The sequence below is a fragment of the Giraffa tippelskirchi genome, chromosome 4, assembly GCF_054371585.1.
Source record: "Giraffa tippelskirchi isolate mGirTip1 chromosome 4, T2T-mGirTip1v1.2.pri, whole genome shotgun sequence".
NCBI classification, from domain to species: Eukaryota; Metazoa; Chordata; class Mammalia; order Artiodactyla; family Giraffidae; genus Giraffa; species Giraffa tippelskirchi.
Genome location: NC_137278.1, coordinates 97,306,024 through 97,325,478, shown reverse-complemented (window position 1 = coordinate 97,325,478; position 19,455 = coordinate 97,306,024). Strand labels below are relative to the sequence as shown.

At 49.8% G+C, this 19,455-nt stretch overlaps 1 protein-coding gene across 3 annotated transcripts in view; it reads right to left on the bottom strand.

Annotated features, from left to right (window-relative positions):
• Nucleotides 1-19,455, bottom strand: part of CRACDL (CRACD like) — a 132,182-nt gene that overhangs the window by 15,575 nt on the left and 97,152 nt on the right. For all 3 annotated transcript variants that reach the window (XM_081484465.1, XM_081484466.1, XM_081484464.1), the window contains 4 exons: nt 12,755-12,890; nt 12,258-12,422; nt 6,440-6,667; nt 751-2,296 (listed from right to left, as the gene is read on the bottom strand). In XM_081484465.1, the coding sequence (XP_081340591.1) occupies nt 751-2,296; nt 6,440-6,667; nt 12,258-12,422; nt 12,755-12,890 (2,075 nt within the window). The remainder of the gene's footprint in view (nt 1-750; nt 2,297-6,439; nt 6,668-12,257; nt 12,423-12,754; nt 12,891-19,455) is intronic.

Sequence of the window (19,455 nt, the reverse complement as noted above, 5' to 3'; positions counted from 1 at the left end):
CACTATAAATAGCGACGCATGTCAAAGACACAGAAAAGTCATCTATTTTGTGTCTTATTTTAAAAGGCAGTTGCTTTAGAAGTTTCTTACTTTCTACCCCAACCTTAACACCATCTCCCTTTGGGGACAGTTCACGCCTAACCCACTGAGGAACTCACCAAGACTCACGACTCTAATAGAGGAGATGCTTCCTGTGTGAGGCTGGGCCCTGGGAGCCTGACTGTTAAATAGGAGGAGCTTTTTCCTTGGGAGGAAAGGTCAGAATGATGCTAAGTGACAGCAGAGCCAGATGCTTCATTTATAAGCAAGAACCAGCTCAGGCCCCAGGAGGACCTCCATCCAGAGAACACATGTCCCAGGAGTCTGGGCCTCTGGAGGAAGCAGCATATGAGTGGTCCAGGGAAGAGCCCACCTCCTCCTAGAATGCTTCTACATCTTCCTCACTTCTCTGAACACGGCACCTGGGATCTTAGTTCACCAACCAGGGATGGAACTGGTGCCTTCTGCACTGGAAGCAAGGAGTATTAACCAGTGGACTGCCAGGGAAGTCCTCTCCATTCCTAACTCTTGATCAAATATGTTAGTGCTATCAACAGAAATTTTTATTTTTCTTCCAGTTCTCCAGCAACAAGGTTTTCACTCAATGTATTTACATACCTTAGGGATGCCCAGAAAGACGTTCCAGCTGACCTGATCTCCCCCTGCCCCTCTGCACACACCCTCCCCAGGCGGCTCCACCTGGTCTCTTACCAACTGCCCTGTGGGGTGATCTCCTCTCCACCCGGCTCTCCTTCCGGGGGTCCATGGGCAGCCCCACCTTCTCGGGGTCCCCAGAGCTGGTGTCGGGGGGCGCGGGCAGCTGTGGGAGGGTGAGGGTCTGTAGCAAGGGCTTCCTGGGCAGGGGCGGCTTGGAACTGAGCTGCTCCGTGGACCGGGTCTTGGCCTTCCCCGGCTCACTGGGGGACCTGGCGCCTCGGGTGGCGGGGCCGCTCCCCGGAGGCCCCTTGTCGTCCCTGGACAGCAAGGTCAGCCCTCCTTTCTCCAGCCTGACCTCCGCGCTGTACCTCTTGATGGCCTTCCCCTCCGGGCAGGGAGCTTCTCTGTGTTTGAAGGACAGAGACGTGGAGCGGAGCTTGACGGGGAAGGGGCCTCCTTCCCTGCCTGCCGGCCGCTCCTGGGCACCCGGGTCGGCCGTCTCCGGAGAGCCACGCTCGGGCGGGGCAGGCGGCTTCCGAGGGCTGGGCTTGCGGCCCTGGGGCTCGGGGCCCGCCGGGAGGTCGTCGAGGGCGGCCTCGCTTTTCCAGGCCGGGCCGCTCCGGAGAAGCGGCAGCCGGACGGCCTGGCCACGGGGCTCCAGCAGGCGGCCTCCCGCGCGCGGCCACTCCCGGCCAGACGACACCGAGAACTTCTTGGAGGCCCCGCGCACCTCACAGCCTCCGCGCTCTGTCTTGCGCTCCGGGGCCCCCGAGGGGGACCCCGCCCGCTCGGCCTTTGGGGGATCCGGGGGGGCGGCCCCCTGCTCTGGGGATCGGGATGCGGGCGCCTGGGGAGGCGCCTCGGAGGCGGGCGGCGAGGGGGCCTTGTGCTTCAAGCAGCTCTTAGGGGGCGGCGGGCTGGCGACCGGGGCCGGACTTTCTGGCCCTGCGCCCTCTGGAGCCGGCAAGTCCAGCGTCGGCAGCATCTCTTTCTGGCCCGCCCGGTCTGTTCCGTCTGAACCAGGGGGCGTCTCCGGGGTGGCGGCGGGGCCCGGCTCAGGAGGGGTCGTGTCCCCCTCGGGGACGCAGGGAGATAGTCGACCCTCGACGTTGTCTCCCGATGCACAAACCGCCTCATCCGCTGTGTCCACGCCGAGGCAACACGCACTTTCCAAGGACACGTCCTCCCTCTGGTTCTCGCTGTCGGGATTAGGGTGGGGGGAGCCTTCTGGGCTAGATGGGGACTCCGAGTGGGGAGCTCGGTCTGACAGGGGCTCTGTGACCTCCATGACCTCCAGGGTGGCCTCCAGCATGCCCTTCGGGCTGGCTGGGCGGCTGGAGGGTTTCTCCCCTGGAGGGCTCTCCTCCTCGGTGCTGGCAGTGAGCGCGGGGCAGTGCTGCAGGCGAGCCCGCCGCACACGGGGCCCCGCGGAGGGCAACACGGTGACCGGGCCCTCTGGCTCAGAGCCTCTGTCCTGCCCTGCCTCCTGCTGCCCAGAGCTGAGCCGCTCCTCCCTGCTGACTTGGAGTGGCGGTTTCTCATCGTCTTCCTCCTCCTCTGGGGTGCAGGTCAGATCGCTCAGGGATTCCGACTGTGCTCTCTGAAAGTAAAGGGACGATGGACAGCAGCATTAGGACGAATATTAGGAAGCTTATGGCCTCCTCATAGGGCTTCCCAGGTGGCCCAGTGGTAAAGAACCCACCTACCAATGCAGGAGACACAGGTTCCATTCCTGGGTCTGGAAGATGCCCTGGAGAAGGGAATGGCAACCCACTCCGGTATTCTTGCCTGGGAAATCCCATGGACACAAAGTCCATGGGGTTGCAAAGAGTTGGACACGACTAAGCGACTAACACTTTCACTTCCTTTTCATGTCCTCTTTGCACTTGGAGAACTGGAAGCTCAAAGAGGTCCCTGGCTCCGCCAAGACTGAGCTAATAAGTGGCTGAGGGGCAAAGCTGTTCCCTCTGACCCCCATGCTGCCCCAGAGCCCATGTCCCATGTCAATGCCTTCTCTCTCCAGGGTTGTACACTCAGAGTGAAGGCAGGCTGGTTTGTCTAAAAGCCAGTTCATATCATGTCCAACACAGTCAATAGCAAGCCATCTCTGACAGGACAAAGCCCAAACTTCTCAGCTAAATTTGAAGTCTTGCATTCTTCGGTTTTAAATTGTTTCTCCCACTCCCTACTCAGATCAAGCCAAGCCCCTTCCACTGTATGTGCCAGGTTCTGGATCTGAGTGACTGGTCGGCTGGCTGCTCCCTGCTCACCTCCAGGGCTCCCCCAGGACCTCCAGAGCTATCTCCAATTTCACTCCTGAAGAAAGCCTTGCCTGGTGTGGTGTGACAATAAGCATATCCTTGGGGCTTCCCTGGTGGCTCAGGCAGCAAAGAATCTGCCAGCAATGCAGGAGACCTGGGTTCAATCCCTGGGTCAGGAAGATCCCCTAGAGAAGGGAATGACTACCCACTCCAGTATTCCTGCCTGGAATATCCCACAGACAGAGGAACCTGTCAGGCTACAGTCCATGGGGTCACAAGGAGTCAGACACGACTGAGAGACTAACATGCATGCTATTTTTCTTCCAAAAGGTCTCTGGAACCTACAGTTAGTCCACTTCCTCCCTGCTATCCACAAAGTCAATTCCTGCTCTTTTAGGAAGGAAAGGAGATCAAGGTAATCGGGATCATTCAAAAGCAAATGTGAAAATGACCAAAAGACAGAGAGCGTTGAGGCTGATGTTTTCAACAAGACTCAGATCTGTCTTTAGATTTTTCAAGCATCACCCTGGCTGCTGCACACGTGCAGTGACCTGCTTCTGTCTTTTTAGGAAACACCCAGGGGACTGCCTGCGATAGGTTTTTGTTGTTATTTTAACACTTTCCAGCTGGCATCTGCTTGCTAACACAAGATAACTGGGATGTTTGTGATGACACCAAAGATGTCAAGATGCACAACCCTATTCCTCTGGTTTTGAAAAGAGAAATATGTGAAATTCCCAGAAGAATTTTCAAAGGTTATAGGTTCCTAAGGTGTTATTGGGGCATTCCAGGTGGTACTAGTGATAAAGAACCCGTGTGTCAGTGCAGGAGACGTAAGAGACATGGGTTCAATCCCTAGGTCGGGAAGGTCCCCTGGAGGAGAGCATGGCAACCCATCCCAGTATTCTTGCCTGGAGAATCCCATGGACAGAGGAGCCTCGTGGGCTACAGTCCACAGGGCCACGACTAAAGTGACTTAGCAAGCACGCAAGGTTTTACTGGTCTTTTGTTACTGCGGGAAATCCTTGATGTGGAAATCCTTTAGGATATGGGTCATGTTTTAAAATGACTGGAACTCAGGGTAAGTCAGCATAAAGTTGAGGAGCAGGCCTGGCTTGGGTACCTCCAGCTTGAGCCACTGGCAGCTCCAAGGGGATTACAGTGGGGGACCACGAAGGAGGAAGCTGGCATGGACCCAACAGTGACACTGGTGACACCTCTGTGCAATCCAGAAAATACAGACACCTCCAAAAACGTATTCATGTCTGCTCCCGACCCAGAAAGGGGGCAAGATGTGCAGAAGACAGAGTTTAAATCAAGGAATGACTGAGTTTACACAGACTGCCTAAATCAGTCTGTGTAAATCATTAAATCACTCCGAAATCTTCTTATTCTAAAAGATGGGGTTCAAGAGCTAAGTCAAATTCAAAAGTAAAGAAAGAGGAAGAGCTCTGCCCAGGGGACAGTAAGAGAGGATGATGCATTTCCAGCCAGAGTACGAGCTGGGCTTCCTGCTGCCAAGTCCTGGCCAGGCAGTGGCTGGCCACACACACACCCTTCCAGGGCAAAAGACATCCCCACAGGAAGGAATTTCAGACCTGAGGGCCTGAGGGAGCTGGCTTTGCCCTTGCCCTGTGGCTGCACTCAGCATGAGGACAGGCAGATTGGAGTTACTGGGTCTTGCAAGTCCCAATGGCACTGAGCCTTTAACTAGAGAGACACTGCATACATAAGCATTTGCCCAAATACCTAGGTCCCCCCAGTTTGCAGGGGGTACAGGACAGGACATTAGCCTGAAGGTAACATGGCCTCCTTCTTTCTGCAGCGTTATTTCCCTCAGAATTCAATCCTGCTGGCGTGAGTTTAAAAAGCACCTTCCACAATTAAAGAATGTGAAAATCCTACATTACTTCATGTAAACCTTTAGATGAGAACCAAAACTTACTATATGACTTTGGGCAAATCATAACATCTCTGAGTTCATCACTATTCCCTTTATTTAAAATCTAGTCTGTAAACCAATTATATCAACTCTAGAATTTTGGTTCTGGAACAAATTATAAACTACATCCATAATATAATAAGCAAGAGACAGACAGGGAGAAAAAAAAGAAAAGCACCTTCCACATGCCCAGAGGAAAAGCCACTCTCTCCAAGGCGATCCTAAAATCTGAGAGGGCCCACCCACTGCCTCCAGCTGAAGTGTCCAGCTTGCCCTGGTGCCTCATCAACACCTCATGATCTTGTCTGAGGGAAGGAGGAAGGGCTGTCCATCTCTGAGTATCCCTTTCTTAGCCCTGTCATTCTCTGTGGCCAGGCTGGCCCACACCCTGCTTCTCAGCTCCTCTGGGGATGAGGCATGGCAGCAGTGAAGGTGACAACTGTCCTGTGAACCTGCTGCACTGCACGGGTGAGCTCTCAGCTCCCAGGGGGACAAGCTGACGGCTGCCCTGGGCAGCACATCTCAAGAGGGGTCTGTCCTTACAGGGCACCAACCCTCTGCCGCTAGGTGGGTCCTCGCCCCAGGCAGTGTCCATTCTAGCTGTTCAGCTTCTTCTCGGTCGTTCACTCACTCACATGTTTGATCATTCGTTCATGCAGTCAACTAACATCCAAGGGGATGTCATCTCTGTGACTAGTGTTCTCTGGGGCTAGAAGTACAGTCTTCTCATAGAAAGTGAAAAAGTATTAGTCGCTCAGTCATGCCCGACTTTTTGTGACACCATGGACTGAAGCCCGCCAGGCTCCTCTGTCCACGGAATTCTCCAGCTAAGAATACTGAAGTGGGTTGCCATTTCTTTCTCTAGGGGATCTCCCCGACCCAGGGATTGAATCCAGGGCTTCTGCACTGTAGGCAGATTCTTTACCGTCTCAACCACCAGCGAAACTCAAGTGCATCCATTTACAAAGGTCACATCTGTGTGTGGCCAGTGCCATGGAGAAGGTGCCCACGGTGATGGGCAGGTGGGCTGCTTTCCACAGGATGCTCAGGGGAACCTCATAGGGAGGACCTGGGGGCCCATCCCCCAAGGGCTGAATAGGGGGTGTCCCAAGCAGGGGATACAGCAGGTCCTAAGGCCTGGGGTGGGAGACAGCCTGGTGAGCTCCAAAAGAAGAAAGGAGGTCAAAACATGCTAAGTGAGAATGGGAAGAGGTAAGCAGGCAGGGCCTGGCTGTGCCAGGCCTGTAGTGTGGACATCACACTGAAGGCAGTGGGAAGCAGGGGCCCCATGGCTAACAGCAGGTTCTTGGCACATGTTGTAGATGAATGACCGAACAAATAAAGAAGTGTTTTTGTTGGGAGGGGCTTATCTGACTTACGTTGAAACCCCGAGCACCCCCAGTTTCTGGAGTATGGTCATGGTCCCACAGATCATAGGTCCCACATGGGTAAGTGGTGGTTCAGAGGATGGGGCCCCTGCAGGGAAGGAGCGGGGTATCTGGGTGCTTGGGGCCTGCCCACCCTGCCTCTGCCCGGTTACCGAGGATAGCCGCCTCATCTTGCTGGACCGCTGGTTGCGGGGCTTGACGAGGAGCTTGTGCTTGGCTGCAGAGTTGTCCAGGCAGGAGGAGAACTCTGGGGGATAATCGAAGTCAGCCACAGGCACCATGCTGCTGTCCGAGGTCCTAGGGGAGGCGGAAGTTTCGCTTGCTTGCCTGGAGAAGAGCTGGTCCGGAGACTGCGGCCGGGATGAGGAAACCACACAGACCTTCAGGGGACAGGGAGCAGACAGGTCAAGCGTCAGCTCTTGATAGACAGCAAACAGCACAGCCAGCACATCAGCCTCCCCTTTCATCATGTCCATCTCTGGGCTCGGGGTTTGAAATGGTGGGTCAACCCTGCAGGCCCGTCACTCATTTCCAAGAACCCAAGTCTGAGGTGCTCCATGACTGGGTAACTGCCTTCACCCGCCCACAGCAGCTGCACAGGTGCTTCAGACAAGGAACTTTCTCCCATGAAACTGACCAGCCTGATTCCTCCGAGGGTGGGGTCAGGCTTGGCCCCATCTCTGAAAGTCATGGGGAAGCCCCAGGGGTGTGAAAGAAGAGAAAGAATACTCCAGTATTCTTGCCTGGAGAATCCCATGGACAGGGGAGCCTGGTGGGCTACAGTCCATGGGGTTGCAAAGAGTCAGACATGACTAAGCAACTAATGCTTCTAACACTAGGTAACTTCATGTTTAATTTTTTTCAGGAACCATCATACTGATTTCCATAGCGGTGGCACTATTTTACATTTCCACTAACAATGCACAGGGTATCAATGTCTCTGTATTCTCTCCACCAACACTTGTTATTTTCTGGTTGTTTTTTTTTTTTTTAATAGTAGCTGTCATAATGGGTGTGAGGTGGTACAATGTTTACATTTTAACTTAAGACCATAAGTTTATGCACCTCAATATGATTTAGTCAATGGTCTTCTCAGGAATGAGGCAGCAACATGATGATGCAAGTGGCCAGGGGCCTATTAACATAATTATCTCCTACTATCTGATGCCATGAAATTAAAAGATGCCTGCTCCTTGGAAGAAAAGCTATGGCCAACCTAGACAGCATATTAAAAAGCAGAGACATTACTTTGCCTACAAAAGTCCGTCTAGTCAAAGCTATGGTTTTTCCAGTAGTCATGCATGGATGTGAGAGTTGGACTAGAAAGAAAGCTGAATGTCGAAGAATTGATGCTTTTGAACTGTGGTGCTGGAGAAGACTCTTAAGAGTCCCTTGGACTGCAAGGAGATCAAACCAGTCAATCTTAAAGGAAATCAGTCCTGAATATTCATTGTAAGGATTGATGCTGAAGGTGAAGCTCCAATCCTTTGGCCACCTGATGTGAAGAACTGACTCATTGGAAAAGACCCTGATGCTGGGAAAGATTGAAGATGGGAGGAGAAGGGGACGACAGAGGATGAGATGGTTGGATGGCGTCACCAACTTGATGGACATGAGTTTGAGCAAGCTCCGGGAGTTGGTGATGGACAGCGAAGCCTGGCATGCCGCAGTCCATGGAGTCACAAAGGGTTGGACACGATTGAGTGACTGAACTGAACTGATCTGATGCAGGTAAAAAGTTTATCCCTGTCGACTGGGAGAAGACAATTACTAAAAGGAGGGGGTGGGACTTCCCTGGAAGGCCAGTGGTTTAAGACTCCAAGTTTCCACTGCAGGAGGCATGGGTTTGATCCCTGGTCGAGGAACTAAGATCCCACATGCTGTGCAGCCAAAAAATTAAAAAAAAAAAAACTATTTGTAAAAATAAATAAATAAAATGAGGGGGAGAGGATTCTAAGTGAACATAATCTCTTTTAGTTCTGTGGTTTTATCAATTTGGGTTCTTACAGGAATAAAATAGGAAAAATTTTTAAATGAACCATAGGACTCATGGCCATGTCTCTCTCTGTGCCCGTGGCTTTGACTCCCATCCAATCGCTGATGACTCGAGAAGTCACCTGCGACTGGACAGGTGATGTCTTCCCCAGGTAGTTCTCCTTAAAGTCACAGCAGGATGAGTCCATGTCATTCTGAGTCCATGTCAGAACCCTTTGCCCTTGTCTGGAGGGACAGTGATATCCACACTTGCTGAGATTTGGGTTTTCTTTCTTACTGTCTGGGACTCAAGAGAGCAAACAAGACGAATTGCTCTGCACACGGGGTGACTCCACGAGTGAGAATGATCCCCAGTGACAACGTTGGCCTGGGTCACCCCTCTGTAAACCTGAAGGACCAACATTCCCTGCCTGCTCTTCACGTGGCTCCCCTGAGTGTGCACCGTCCGAGCAGATGGTCCACCCTGGCTCTGAGGCTGGTGGTCTGGGAAGGAGCTGAACGTCTCTGACACTGAACTTGGGCCTCTGTCCCCGAAAAACCACCTGCTGGCCATCACGGCTCGTCTTCCTGAAAGAGAACTGGACCCTCGCCTCTGTCTGAGCTGTCATTCTGAGAGTCCTTGGGGCCCTTTCCTGATCAAGGAGAATCAAGTTCTGTCTCTGATCAGTGAAGCAACTACGTGAGCTGGGCTGAGATCCGGGCGAGGAGGCGAAGCTGACTTGTCTTTTTATCTGCGGGCCAGCAGCTTCTGGAGCTCACATTTACACTGCTTGCTCCCAGTCCCCCAGTTTTCCTGGAATCTGTGCTTCTGGATGATTCTGGAAGTGGAGCATTTAATAAGAGTCTAACAAATTGCTCTTTGTTGGGGGAATGTGGATCAAAGAGCCCTGAGGAAATAGCCTGCAATTCAGAGGCTTCTGTGGGGTGAGCCTGGGTGACAGCTGCTTTACCGTGACCGTCCTCAAAAAGAGGGGCCCCGACACTGAGGAGGGGGTGGAGTGTGGTGCATGGGGAGTGGGTCCATGCACGGGGCAGGTCTGGGGGGAGAAGGGGAGGCACAGAGCTGCCTGAGTCCATTAAATCCTCCCCCAGATCCCAGAGGTAACGGGTCTAGACTATAGCCTCACTACCGGCCGTGATGGGTGTGTCATCTTTTGCCGGCAGAGCTATACTGTCTCCCTTGCTCTCTTCCTTCACCACCCAGAGCAAATGAGACCTGCCAGCTTGTCACCCTTGACCCCCTGTTTCCTACTTAATGACAGGATCCCTAGACAAGGACCTCTTAGGTGTAATTTTACCTTAAACATCACTAAGCAAACATCATCTGTTGTTACCTCATATGGTAATGCAATTTTAAAAATAATCCCATATATTTTCTGAAAAGTCCATTCCACCAGGAAATGTTACCTTGGCAGTATCACCAAATACTTTTTACTGAAGGCCTGTTTTTTCATAATAATCTTCACTAAGTTTCTCTGTCGAGCAAGTGGGCCTGTGTGAGGTGTCACAACAGGAAAAGATCAAACAGCCCACAGTCCCATCCTTTTGGGGTTTATGGTCCCATTATATCAAATGCTGTGTGTTACATAAATGCACTTAAGAGTGCATTGTTTCCCCCTCTTGGTCAACTCCCTGGGCCCTAAAAGCTTTCAGAGCACAAAATATGGTCATTGCATCTTCAAAACCACAGTAATAAATATTTTATTTTTTTTAAGTCTTAAAGGGTCAAATTTTAGTTACTGATGATGCCAGTGAATGGGTCCTATTACCCAACTAAAAAAAAAAAAGAACATCACTACGAAAGGAGGGATGTTGAGGAGGATGAGGTCAGCCCTGCCCTGTATGAATGGCTCCCAGTCAGCTGACTATGGAATTTGTGCACCATGGCACTTTGTGGGTTTGAGGCTGGGTTCACACTTGAATCCTTCACAGGTTTAGAAGCTACCAACTCTCCTGTACTGTCTGTCCCAGCTAACTGTCCCAGCTAAATGCAGAGAACCATGTTGCTGGGAAAGTCAGAGAACCATGGGATGGAGTGGAGGTGAGTCAGTCTATAGTGGTTCACGTTCCCCCACCACATGGTACAAAACACACAAAATCACACCCATTCCTGAGGCTCCACCAATGAAGATGCCAAGATATGTGTGTTACCTGGTGATGACACCTTACACAGCCATCAGTCTGCACCTAAGGAAAAAGTCCAGGAAATGGGCCACACCTTCCTCCTTGTCTTCTCTGCTTTCTCGTCCAGCTGGGAAAGTAGGTGTGGGTGGCCCACTGCCCTCTTACCTGCTTGTGGAGCAAGCAGGGCAGAATTCTGGAAGGACTCATTCTCTGGCCTGCTATGTGGGAACCCCTGCCCTGGGTGGGTTCACACTCAGCTACACCACAGCCCTTCCTCTGCCTTCTGAGAACCCACAGCCACACCCAAGTCAGGTAAATACTCCTTTTCCTGCTTTTGAACTCTGGTGCTGGAGAAGATTCTTTAGAGTTCCTTGGACTGCTAGGAGATCAAACCAATCAATTCAATCCTAAAGGAAATCAACTCTGAATATTCACTGGAAGCACTGATGCTGAAGCTGCAGCTCCAAAACTTTGGCCACCTGATGTGAAGAGCCGACTCATTGGAAAAGACCCTGATGCTGGGAAAGATTGAAGGCAGGAACAGGAGGGGACAACAGAGGATGAGCTGGATGGCATCATCGACTCAATGGACATGAGTCTGAGCAAACTCTGGGAGACAGTGGAAGATAGGGAAGCCTTGCGTGCTACAGTCCATGGGGTTGCAAAGAGTCAACATGATTGAGTGACTGAACAGCAACAATCTGCCTTTGCAGGGGAGCTTCTGAGCTTCCCAGCTGAAGTGACTGCTGAGTCTATTTCAGAGCAGCACAGAATCTGCAGAACTCCACTAAGGATGGCCCTTGACCAGGGCACTCAGACCCTCCATGGGTACACAGGGCAGGGGTGTGGCTCTAGATAATGGATCATAGCATTGGTAATTCCAGCTCCACCCACCCCACCAGGAGGCTTGTCTACAGGGGAAAATGATCGTCTGTTTCATCATTGATGCATTCGTGTAACACCAGTGATATATATTTCATCGTTCAGCCCATTCTATGGACTCAGATGGTGGCACTGTGAGTTATGTTGTTTGTATACAAGGAAAACAGGCTCACTTTTTCCTCCTGGATTTCTAAGTGGATGGGGGGCTTCTGGGATCAGTTCCCCACCTTATGGGGTCAAAGACACCTCTCCTGCTTGTCAAACTTTCCCTGTTGCCCTGTCCACCAGCGTCACATCTCACATTTCTACCTCTAAACCAACAAGTTCTGAGTCCCAAACTCAGATGCAGGAGCCTAGACTAAATTATATGTGTTACCACTCCCTTCTTGTGCTCAGTCACTCAGTTGTGTCTAACTCGTTGTGACCTCACGGACTGCAGCCTGCCAAGCTCCTCTGTCCATGTGATTTCCCAGGAGAGAATACCAGAGTGGGTTGCCATGTCCTCTTTCAGATCCAGGGATCAAACTTGCGTCTCCCACATTGGCAGGCGGATTCTTTACCACTGAGCCACCTGGGAAGCTCCCTTCTCCCTCCAGCCAAATATCATGATGACAGAAAGCAGACTCAAAGCTGTTTTCCTTTTTTAAATGAGATACCTGGTCTGGTCTTCTGCTCAGACAGGAAAAACGAGGTTGATTGCATCAGATCTACAACCACCATGGAAAATGTTCCCCAAACCGTATCCCTGAATAAGACCTGAATTTTTTTGCTCAAAGAATGAAAATAAATATAGGCCAAGAACCGACAGTGGGTTCCAGTGAGCTGGCTGGAATCCCTCCGGGCTGCACTGAGCATGACTCATCTCGGGAATCTTAGGGGAACACACACAGGGGCCACTGGGGTCCCTGATGGCCCTGTGTGGAGGCAGGTGAGGTGGGGTGGAGCCAGGGTGGCGCAGGTTGCACTTGCCTTCATGGTACTGCCGGAACCAGTGTCAGGAAGCAGGGACATCTCTGGGGGGCTCCTGGGCAGACCATCATCCTCCGAGCTCATGCCGGCATCATCTCCCCGCTTGGTTGGAAGGCTCCCAGGAGGAGGAGGTGGCCCCATTTTCACATTACACTGTATTTTTAACTAGATTGGAATAAAGAACATTTGCTGTAGTTTTCATCAGTGACTTTTCTCCCCAAATTCCCCTGCTGCAATTCATTCATTCCAGAGGTATTTTTAACATTCTTGCCCAGGCCGGGGAGCTAAATAAACTCAGTGTCTGCCACCAGTTCTCCTGCTGTCATCTTGAAAGTGAGTGGTTATAAATGTGAAGGAGACATGGTCCAGTTGTAACTAACTGGGCGAGTCTTGGGAGAGCTGTGATGTGCATTTGATTAGGCTTTAAAATATATCAGGGAAAAGCAGGAACCATTTTAAGACTTCCCAATGCATATCTGCTGCCCAGAAAAGTTTACCTGCAGAGCTTTGATCCGGTCACACACGTTTTCCTGGGAAAACACCCGCACCGGCCGGGGAGGGTCCTGTCCCGACTCAGGGATGAAAATACTGTCGTGCGAGAGGGCCCGGCTCCCCAGCGCACCCCTCGAGTCCCTAGACAGAAAGAGGCACTGTGACTATGGGTCTGCCCCCACCACTCCCCCAGCAGGGCTGGGGATGAACGTAGGGGTATGAGGGTAAGGGCACACCCTACAGCAACCCTCCAGCCGCATTTAGGTTTTAACTGCTCTGACTCAGTTCACTCCATCAAATACCACGGTCAACTATTGGAAGCTTTGTAGAGCTAGAAATTTTCCTGACATATTTGAAGGTGGTGTGAATTCTTTTCATTAAGGGGAAAGCCAAGATCTGATGAGGTGAGAGGTCCAGAACAGCAGGCCTGCAGAGAGGAAGGGCTGGCAGGGGGCCTGGGCTGGCTGGCGGGCTGTGGAGTGGACTGTGCTGCACGCCCGGAGAGGGTCAGGTCGTCCCTTGTGGGCGAGCATGCACTCTCTTGGTGGGCTGGAGGCCGTGTTTGCACGGGAGAATGAGGGCCTGCTGGACAGAGGCATCCTCACCAGGTGGTCCAGAACACACACATCCATGAATTTGAAATGAGGATTGCAGGCTTCCCAGGTAGCTCAGTGGTAAAGAATCCGCCTGCCAATGCAGGAGACATGGGTTCAATCCCTGGGTCGGGAAGATAGCCTGGAGAAGGGAATGGCATTCCAGTTTCTTGCCTGGAAAATTCCCAGGACAGAGGAGCCTGGTGGGTTAGAGCTCACGGGGTCTCAAAGAGTCAGACATGACTGGGTGACTAACAACAAAAGAACAGATCAGGAAGATCCTGCATGCCTCGCAGCAACTAAGCCCCTGTGCCACAACTCTTGAGCAGCAACTACGGAGCCCAGGCACCCTGGAGCCCGTGCTCTGCAACAAGAGAAGCCTCCGCAGTGCAAAGCCTGAGTGCCGCAACTCGAGAGGAGGCCCCCCTCCCGCCCCCCGCCCTGCTCACTGGACACAACTAGAGTCAAAGCCCGGGCAGCAAGGAAGACCTAGCAAGGCCAAAAATAAATAAATACATAATTTATGAAATGAAAACTGCGCAGTGCAAAGCCACATCCCCTCTCACTACTGATGACGATATTAGGGCGACTGGCCAGTGTGTAGATGGCAGGCCCTTCGGGCATCATTGGCGCAGCCCCTTCCCTGGCCCCAAGTGAGCCCACAGGATGTTCACAAAACATCCTAAAAGGTTGTGGCAGTTTGTGTCAGAGTTTCCTAGTGGCACTGGCAACCTGAACAATAGGTGGAAGGAGGTGACTCAGACGAGACGAAGAAGGAAGGAAAGCCCAGCCCACAGGCACTGCCATCTTCAGCACCAGCGCGCGCCCCCCCACCCCGCCCCCGCCCTGGGCATCCTGTCTCCTGGGAGACCCTGGGTCTCCCAGGTGTGCCCCTGATCCACCATAGACCTAACTGTGCTGGTTAGTGATGTGAGACGCCTGGGCCCTGGGGCCCTGTGCTGTAGAGCTGTGATGCTTGCGCCTGGGCACATCTCTTCGAGAGCAACAAAATACAAGGAAACTGTATGGGACTGGAAATAACTGTGTGCATGCACAGCTGGGGCAAATTTTGAACAAAAGATATGAAGAGACCAGAAAACCCAACTGCTACTTTTGAAGAGAGGGGAGCAAAAGCAGGGGCCTGCGCATGTCCCTTGCACACAGCACCACCTTAGGGGTGGGCAAACCACATAAGTCACACCTCTAGCCCGACCCCTGGACACACCTCTACCCTCACCCCATATAAGGAACAAGTTCATCCCTTCTCAAGGAGCCAGCAAGCAAGAGAAACTATTGCTTGCTTTCATATCCCCGTTTTAGCAGGGGCCCACGTAAAATCTTGCCTGAATTTCTTCTCTGGCCTCTATTTCTATTGATTGTGCTAAGTTGCTCAGTTATATCTGACTCTTTGAGACCCTATGGACTGTAGCCCACCAGGCTCCTCTGTCCATGGCATTTCCCAGGCAAGAATACTGGAGTGGGTTGCCATCTCCTTCTCGAAGGGATCTTCCTGACCATGGATTGAACCTGCATCCCCTGCATCTCCTACACTGGCATCTGGATTCTTTACCACTGGCACCACCTGGGAAGCCCATTTCTATTGCTTAAGGAGGCCAAGAACCCTGGTCAGTAACACTTCCAGCCACCACAGTAAGTGTGTAAGTGCGGAACTTGAAGTTCACAAGTGTCCTCACATGTCTGGGAGAGACTGAGAGCCAGTGAAAGAACCAGGAGGGCACCTCTGCCAACAACTCTTGCCACAAAGTTCACATGCACACCTGGGGCTCCCTCCCACAGTGGGCAGCCTGTGGCCATACCCTCTGGAAACCATAATCACTGCCCCAACACCTCCGCTCTGCGTGTAACTAGAATTCAAGACAGCGTGGAAAAGACACACTGTGAAGACACAAAATGCCCTATGCTCAAGGCCACTAATGACAGCAGCATTTATAAATGCAAAAGGCTGAAGACAGACCACATGTCCCCCAGTAGGTGGATGAATAAACTATGGGACGTCATGTAACAGATAATAGAGGCTCTGCAGGTGACCAAGGGGTGAAGAGCATCCTTGGGTACAGGCGACATCAGAGCCTACTAAGTGAAAAATAAACATGGAGCAGTGTTTATGGTGGGTTAGCTCTGAGTGGGAAAGGGGTACGAACATATATGAACATATGTGTGTTTGTGTGTATTTTTTAAAAGGTTTTTTGTTTTTGTTACTTTAATGTCTTGGCTGCACTGGGCAGCAGGTGGGATCTTAGTTCCCTGACCAGGGATTGAACCTGCACCCCCTATATTGGAAGCATGGAGTTTCACCACCGGACCTCCAGGAAAGTTCCCATTTATACTTTTTAAAAAACAAAAATGGAGGATAAGGAACAAATGAATAAAAATAGTCTCCTTGAAAGGGAAGACAGAACAAGATGGGGAGACAGGGTGCCACAGTATTTACTTACAATTACAATTTTGTCTTTGAAACTATGTAAACATCTGGCATAGTTAAAAGACAAAAGCAAACAAAAAGAGAAATCAGTTGGTCTCTAAAACCAGAAAACAAACAAGTCTAATTTTATATCAGGTTGTTGGCATAACCACACAGAGAAAAGAATGATATCAAGTGACTTTAGCTTGATATCCAAGTGACTTTTGACTCTACATCCGTAATAGGATACATTCTAAAACCAAAAAGCACAAAGACAGCAAATTGCAATTCTTATATTAGTAGCAATGTTGATTTAAAAAAAAGCAGCACAGAACGATCTTTATAGTATGTAACCTCCGTGTGGGGAAGGGAGTAATAAAATTATTATAAGTATATGATGAAGAAAATAATTTTGTTAGTCTCATTAAGAACCAAGATTTCCAGTATTAGAGAAAAATGAATTCAAACAAAGAATTAAGGAAGTAAAATTTTTGTACAATTAAATCTGAACTGGAAATATCAGTGAATTAATGATTTATTTTTCTCTCTTAAAAAAAATATTTCCTAGCTATGTCTACTGGAAAGGCTTAGAAGCAATGATAGCCAACTAGTCAATCCTAAAGGAAATCAACCCTGAATATTCATTGGAAGGACTGATGCTGAAGATGAAGCTCCAATACTTTGGCCACCTGATGTGAAGAGCCGACTCACTGGAAAATACCCTGATGCTGGGAAAGATTGAGGGCAGGAGGAGAAGGGGATGACAGAGGGTGAGATGGTTGGATGGCATCACTGACTCAATGAACATGAGTTAGAGCAAACTCCAGGAGATGGTGAAGGACAGGGAAGTCTGATGTGCTGCAGTCCATGGGGCTGCAAAGGGTCAGACATGACTGAGTGACTGAACAACAACAACAACTAGCAATCATCACCTCTGGCAGGCACACTGTGGTCTCTAAAAACCATTTCACACCAAAGGAATCTGTGAAGAAATGGCTGATTACAGGTCTAGGGCAGGAAATGTGCAAAATAATCTAAAATTTCTCAACGGGCAAGAAAGAAAAGAACCTTTCACAAACAAATGGGATGTCAAAATATCAAAAGAACAAGGAACTAATCTGAAGTGACCCTCAGTAGCATAAGATGGGACGATGTGAGCATAAAAATAAATAAGGATTGGGACTTCCCTGGTGATTCAGTGTAATTCTAAGTCTAATATTAGTAACTGGTAGTCTTATATTGGGCTTCCCTGGTAGCTCAGCTGGTAAAGAATCCACCTGCAATTCAGGAGACCTGAGTTCGATCCCTTGTTTGGAAAGATCCACTGAAGGAGGGTATGGCAGCCCACTCCAGTATTCTTGCCTGTAGAATTTCCATGGACAGAGAAGCCTGGATTGACTGGTTGGACCTCCCTGCAGTCCAGGGGAGTCTTCTCCAACACCACAGTTCAAAAGCATCAATTCTTCGGTGCTCAGCTTTCTTTATAGTCCAACTCTCACATCCATACATGATCACTGGGAAAATCATAGCCTTGACTAGACAGACCTTTGTTGGCAAAGTAATGTCTTTGCTTTTAAATATGCTATCTAGGTTGGTCAAAACTTTTCTTTCAAGGAGCAAGCGTCTTTTAATTTCATGGCTGTAGTCACCATCTGCAGTGATTTTGGAGCCCCCCAAAATAAAGTCAGCCACTGTTTCCATTGTTTCCCCATCTATTTGCCATGAAGTGATGGGACTGGATGTTATGATCTTAGTTCTCTGAATGTTGAGCTTTAAGCCAACTTTTTCACTCTCTTTCACTTTCATCAAGAGGCTTTTTAGTTCTTCTTCACTTTCTGCCATAAGGGTGGTGTCATCTGCATATCTGAGGTTATTGATATTTCTCCTGGCAATCTTGATTCCAGCTTTTGCTTCCTCCAGCCCAGCATTTCACATGATGTACTCTGCATATAAGTTAAATAAGCAGGGTGACAATATACGGCCTTGACATACTCCTTTTCCTATTTGGAACCAGTCTGTTGTTCCATGTCCAGTTCTAACTGTTGCTTCTTTACCCGCATACAGATTTCTCAGGAGGGAGGTCAGGTGGTCTGGTATTCCAATCTCTTTAAGAATTTTCCAGAGTTTGTTGTGATCCACACAGTCAAAGGCTTCAGCGTAGTCAATAAAGCAAAAGTAGATGAGCACTGAGTGAGCATCAGCAGGTGTAAAAACCACCAGATGAGGGTTGATGGAGGGATCAGATAAGAAAGAACCCCTGAGGCCAAGACTCAGTCTAGGCATCACCAGAAGTGAGACAAGCAGAAAGCATGTGCCTAATGATGTGATGGGGCAGTAAGTACCAGTGCCATCTTAAATCCACCTCTAATTAAGTATCTAGATCCATCTACTACTTTACAAGAAATTCAGAGACTATAGGGATGAGCTCAATCACACCAAAAGAAAACAAATGCAGATTGTGGGATAGTCTCCATCAGATCAGTGACGTGAAACAAAGCAGGGGGGTGCGGTGGTGAAGTAAAATTGCTACATTGGGTTGGCCAACAAGTTGGTCAGGGTTTTCTATAGGGTCTTTAAAAAAAAAAAAATTATTCATTTGGCTACACCTGGTCTTAGTCGCAGTATGCATGATCTTTATTTGCAGCATGCAAACTCGTAGTTGTAGCATGTGGGATCTAGTTCCCTGACCAGGAATCAAACCATGGTCTCCTGCATTCGGAGCATAAAGCCTTAGCCACTGGACCACCAGAAGAGTCCCTTCTATAAGATCTTAAGGAAAACCCGAGCAAACTTTTTGGCCAATCCAGTAGATTAAGAGACTCAAGAAGCATAACCACGTTGACTCAATAAATGGGCATCAACTTTTTCAAATCTACAGGGTTTCATGTGGTTTGTCAGCATTAATGCACCTTGGTAAGTGGAACTTCTTTCTTTATAAATTTGTTTTCTTTTATTTGGCTGTGCTGGGTCTTTGTTGCTCTATGCGGGCTTTCTCTAGTCGTGGAGAGCACGGGCCATTCTCTAGTTGTGGTGCGCAGGCTTCTCACTGCAGTGCCTTCTCTTGTTGCGAAGCACGGGCTCTAGAGCATGTAGGCTTCAGCAGCTGCAGCTCCTGGGCTCTGGAGTACAGGCTCAACAGCTGTGGCACACAGGCTTAGCAGATCTGTGGGATGTGGGATCTTCTGGGCCAGGGAACAAGCCCATGTCCCCTGCACTGACAGGAGGATTCTTTACCTCTAAGCCACCAGGGAAACCCTGGCGTGTGGACCTTTTTGCCCATAGTGATTGATGAGAAATTTCTACAAAGTCTAGCAGGCTCATGGACTCTTCACAGAGACTAAAGAGCACCTTTAAATTTTTGTCTCTTATATTGTCAATTACTCCATGACATAGAAACCAAGAATATATACCATGGGGAAAGGACAGTCTCTTCAGTAAACAGTGTTTGGAAAACTTGGACAGTCACATGCAAAAGAATGAAACTGGATCACTATCTCACACCATACACAAAAATCAAAATGGATTAAAGACTTGAATGTAAGGCCTGAAACTGTAAAACTCCTAGAAGAAAAAATAGTAAGCACTTTGACATCTGGAAATGAGTTTCTGAATCTCACATCAAAGCAAAGGAAACAAAAACAAAAATAAACAAGTAGGACTACATCACATTAAGTAGCTTCTGCACAGCAAA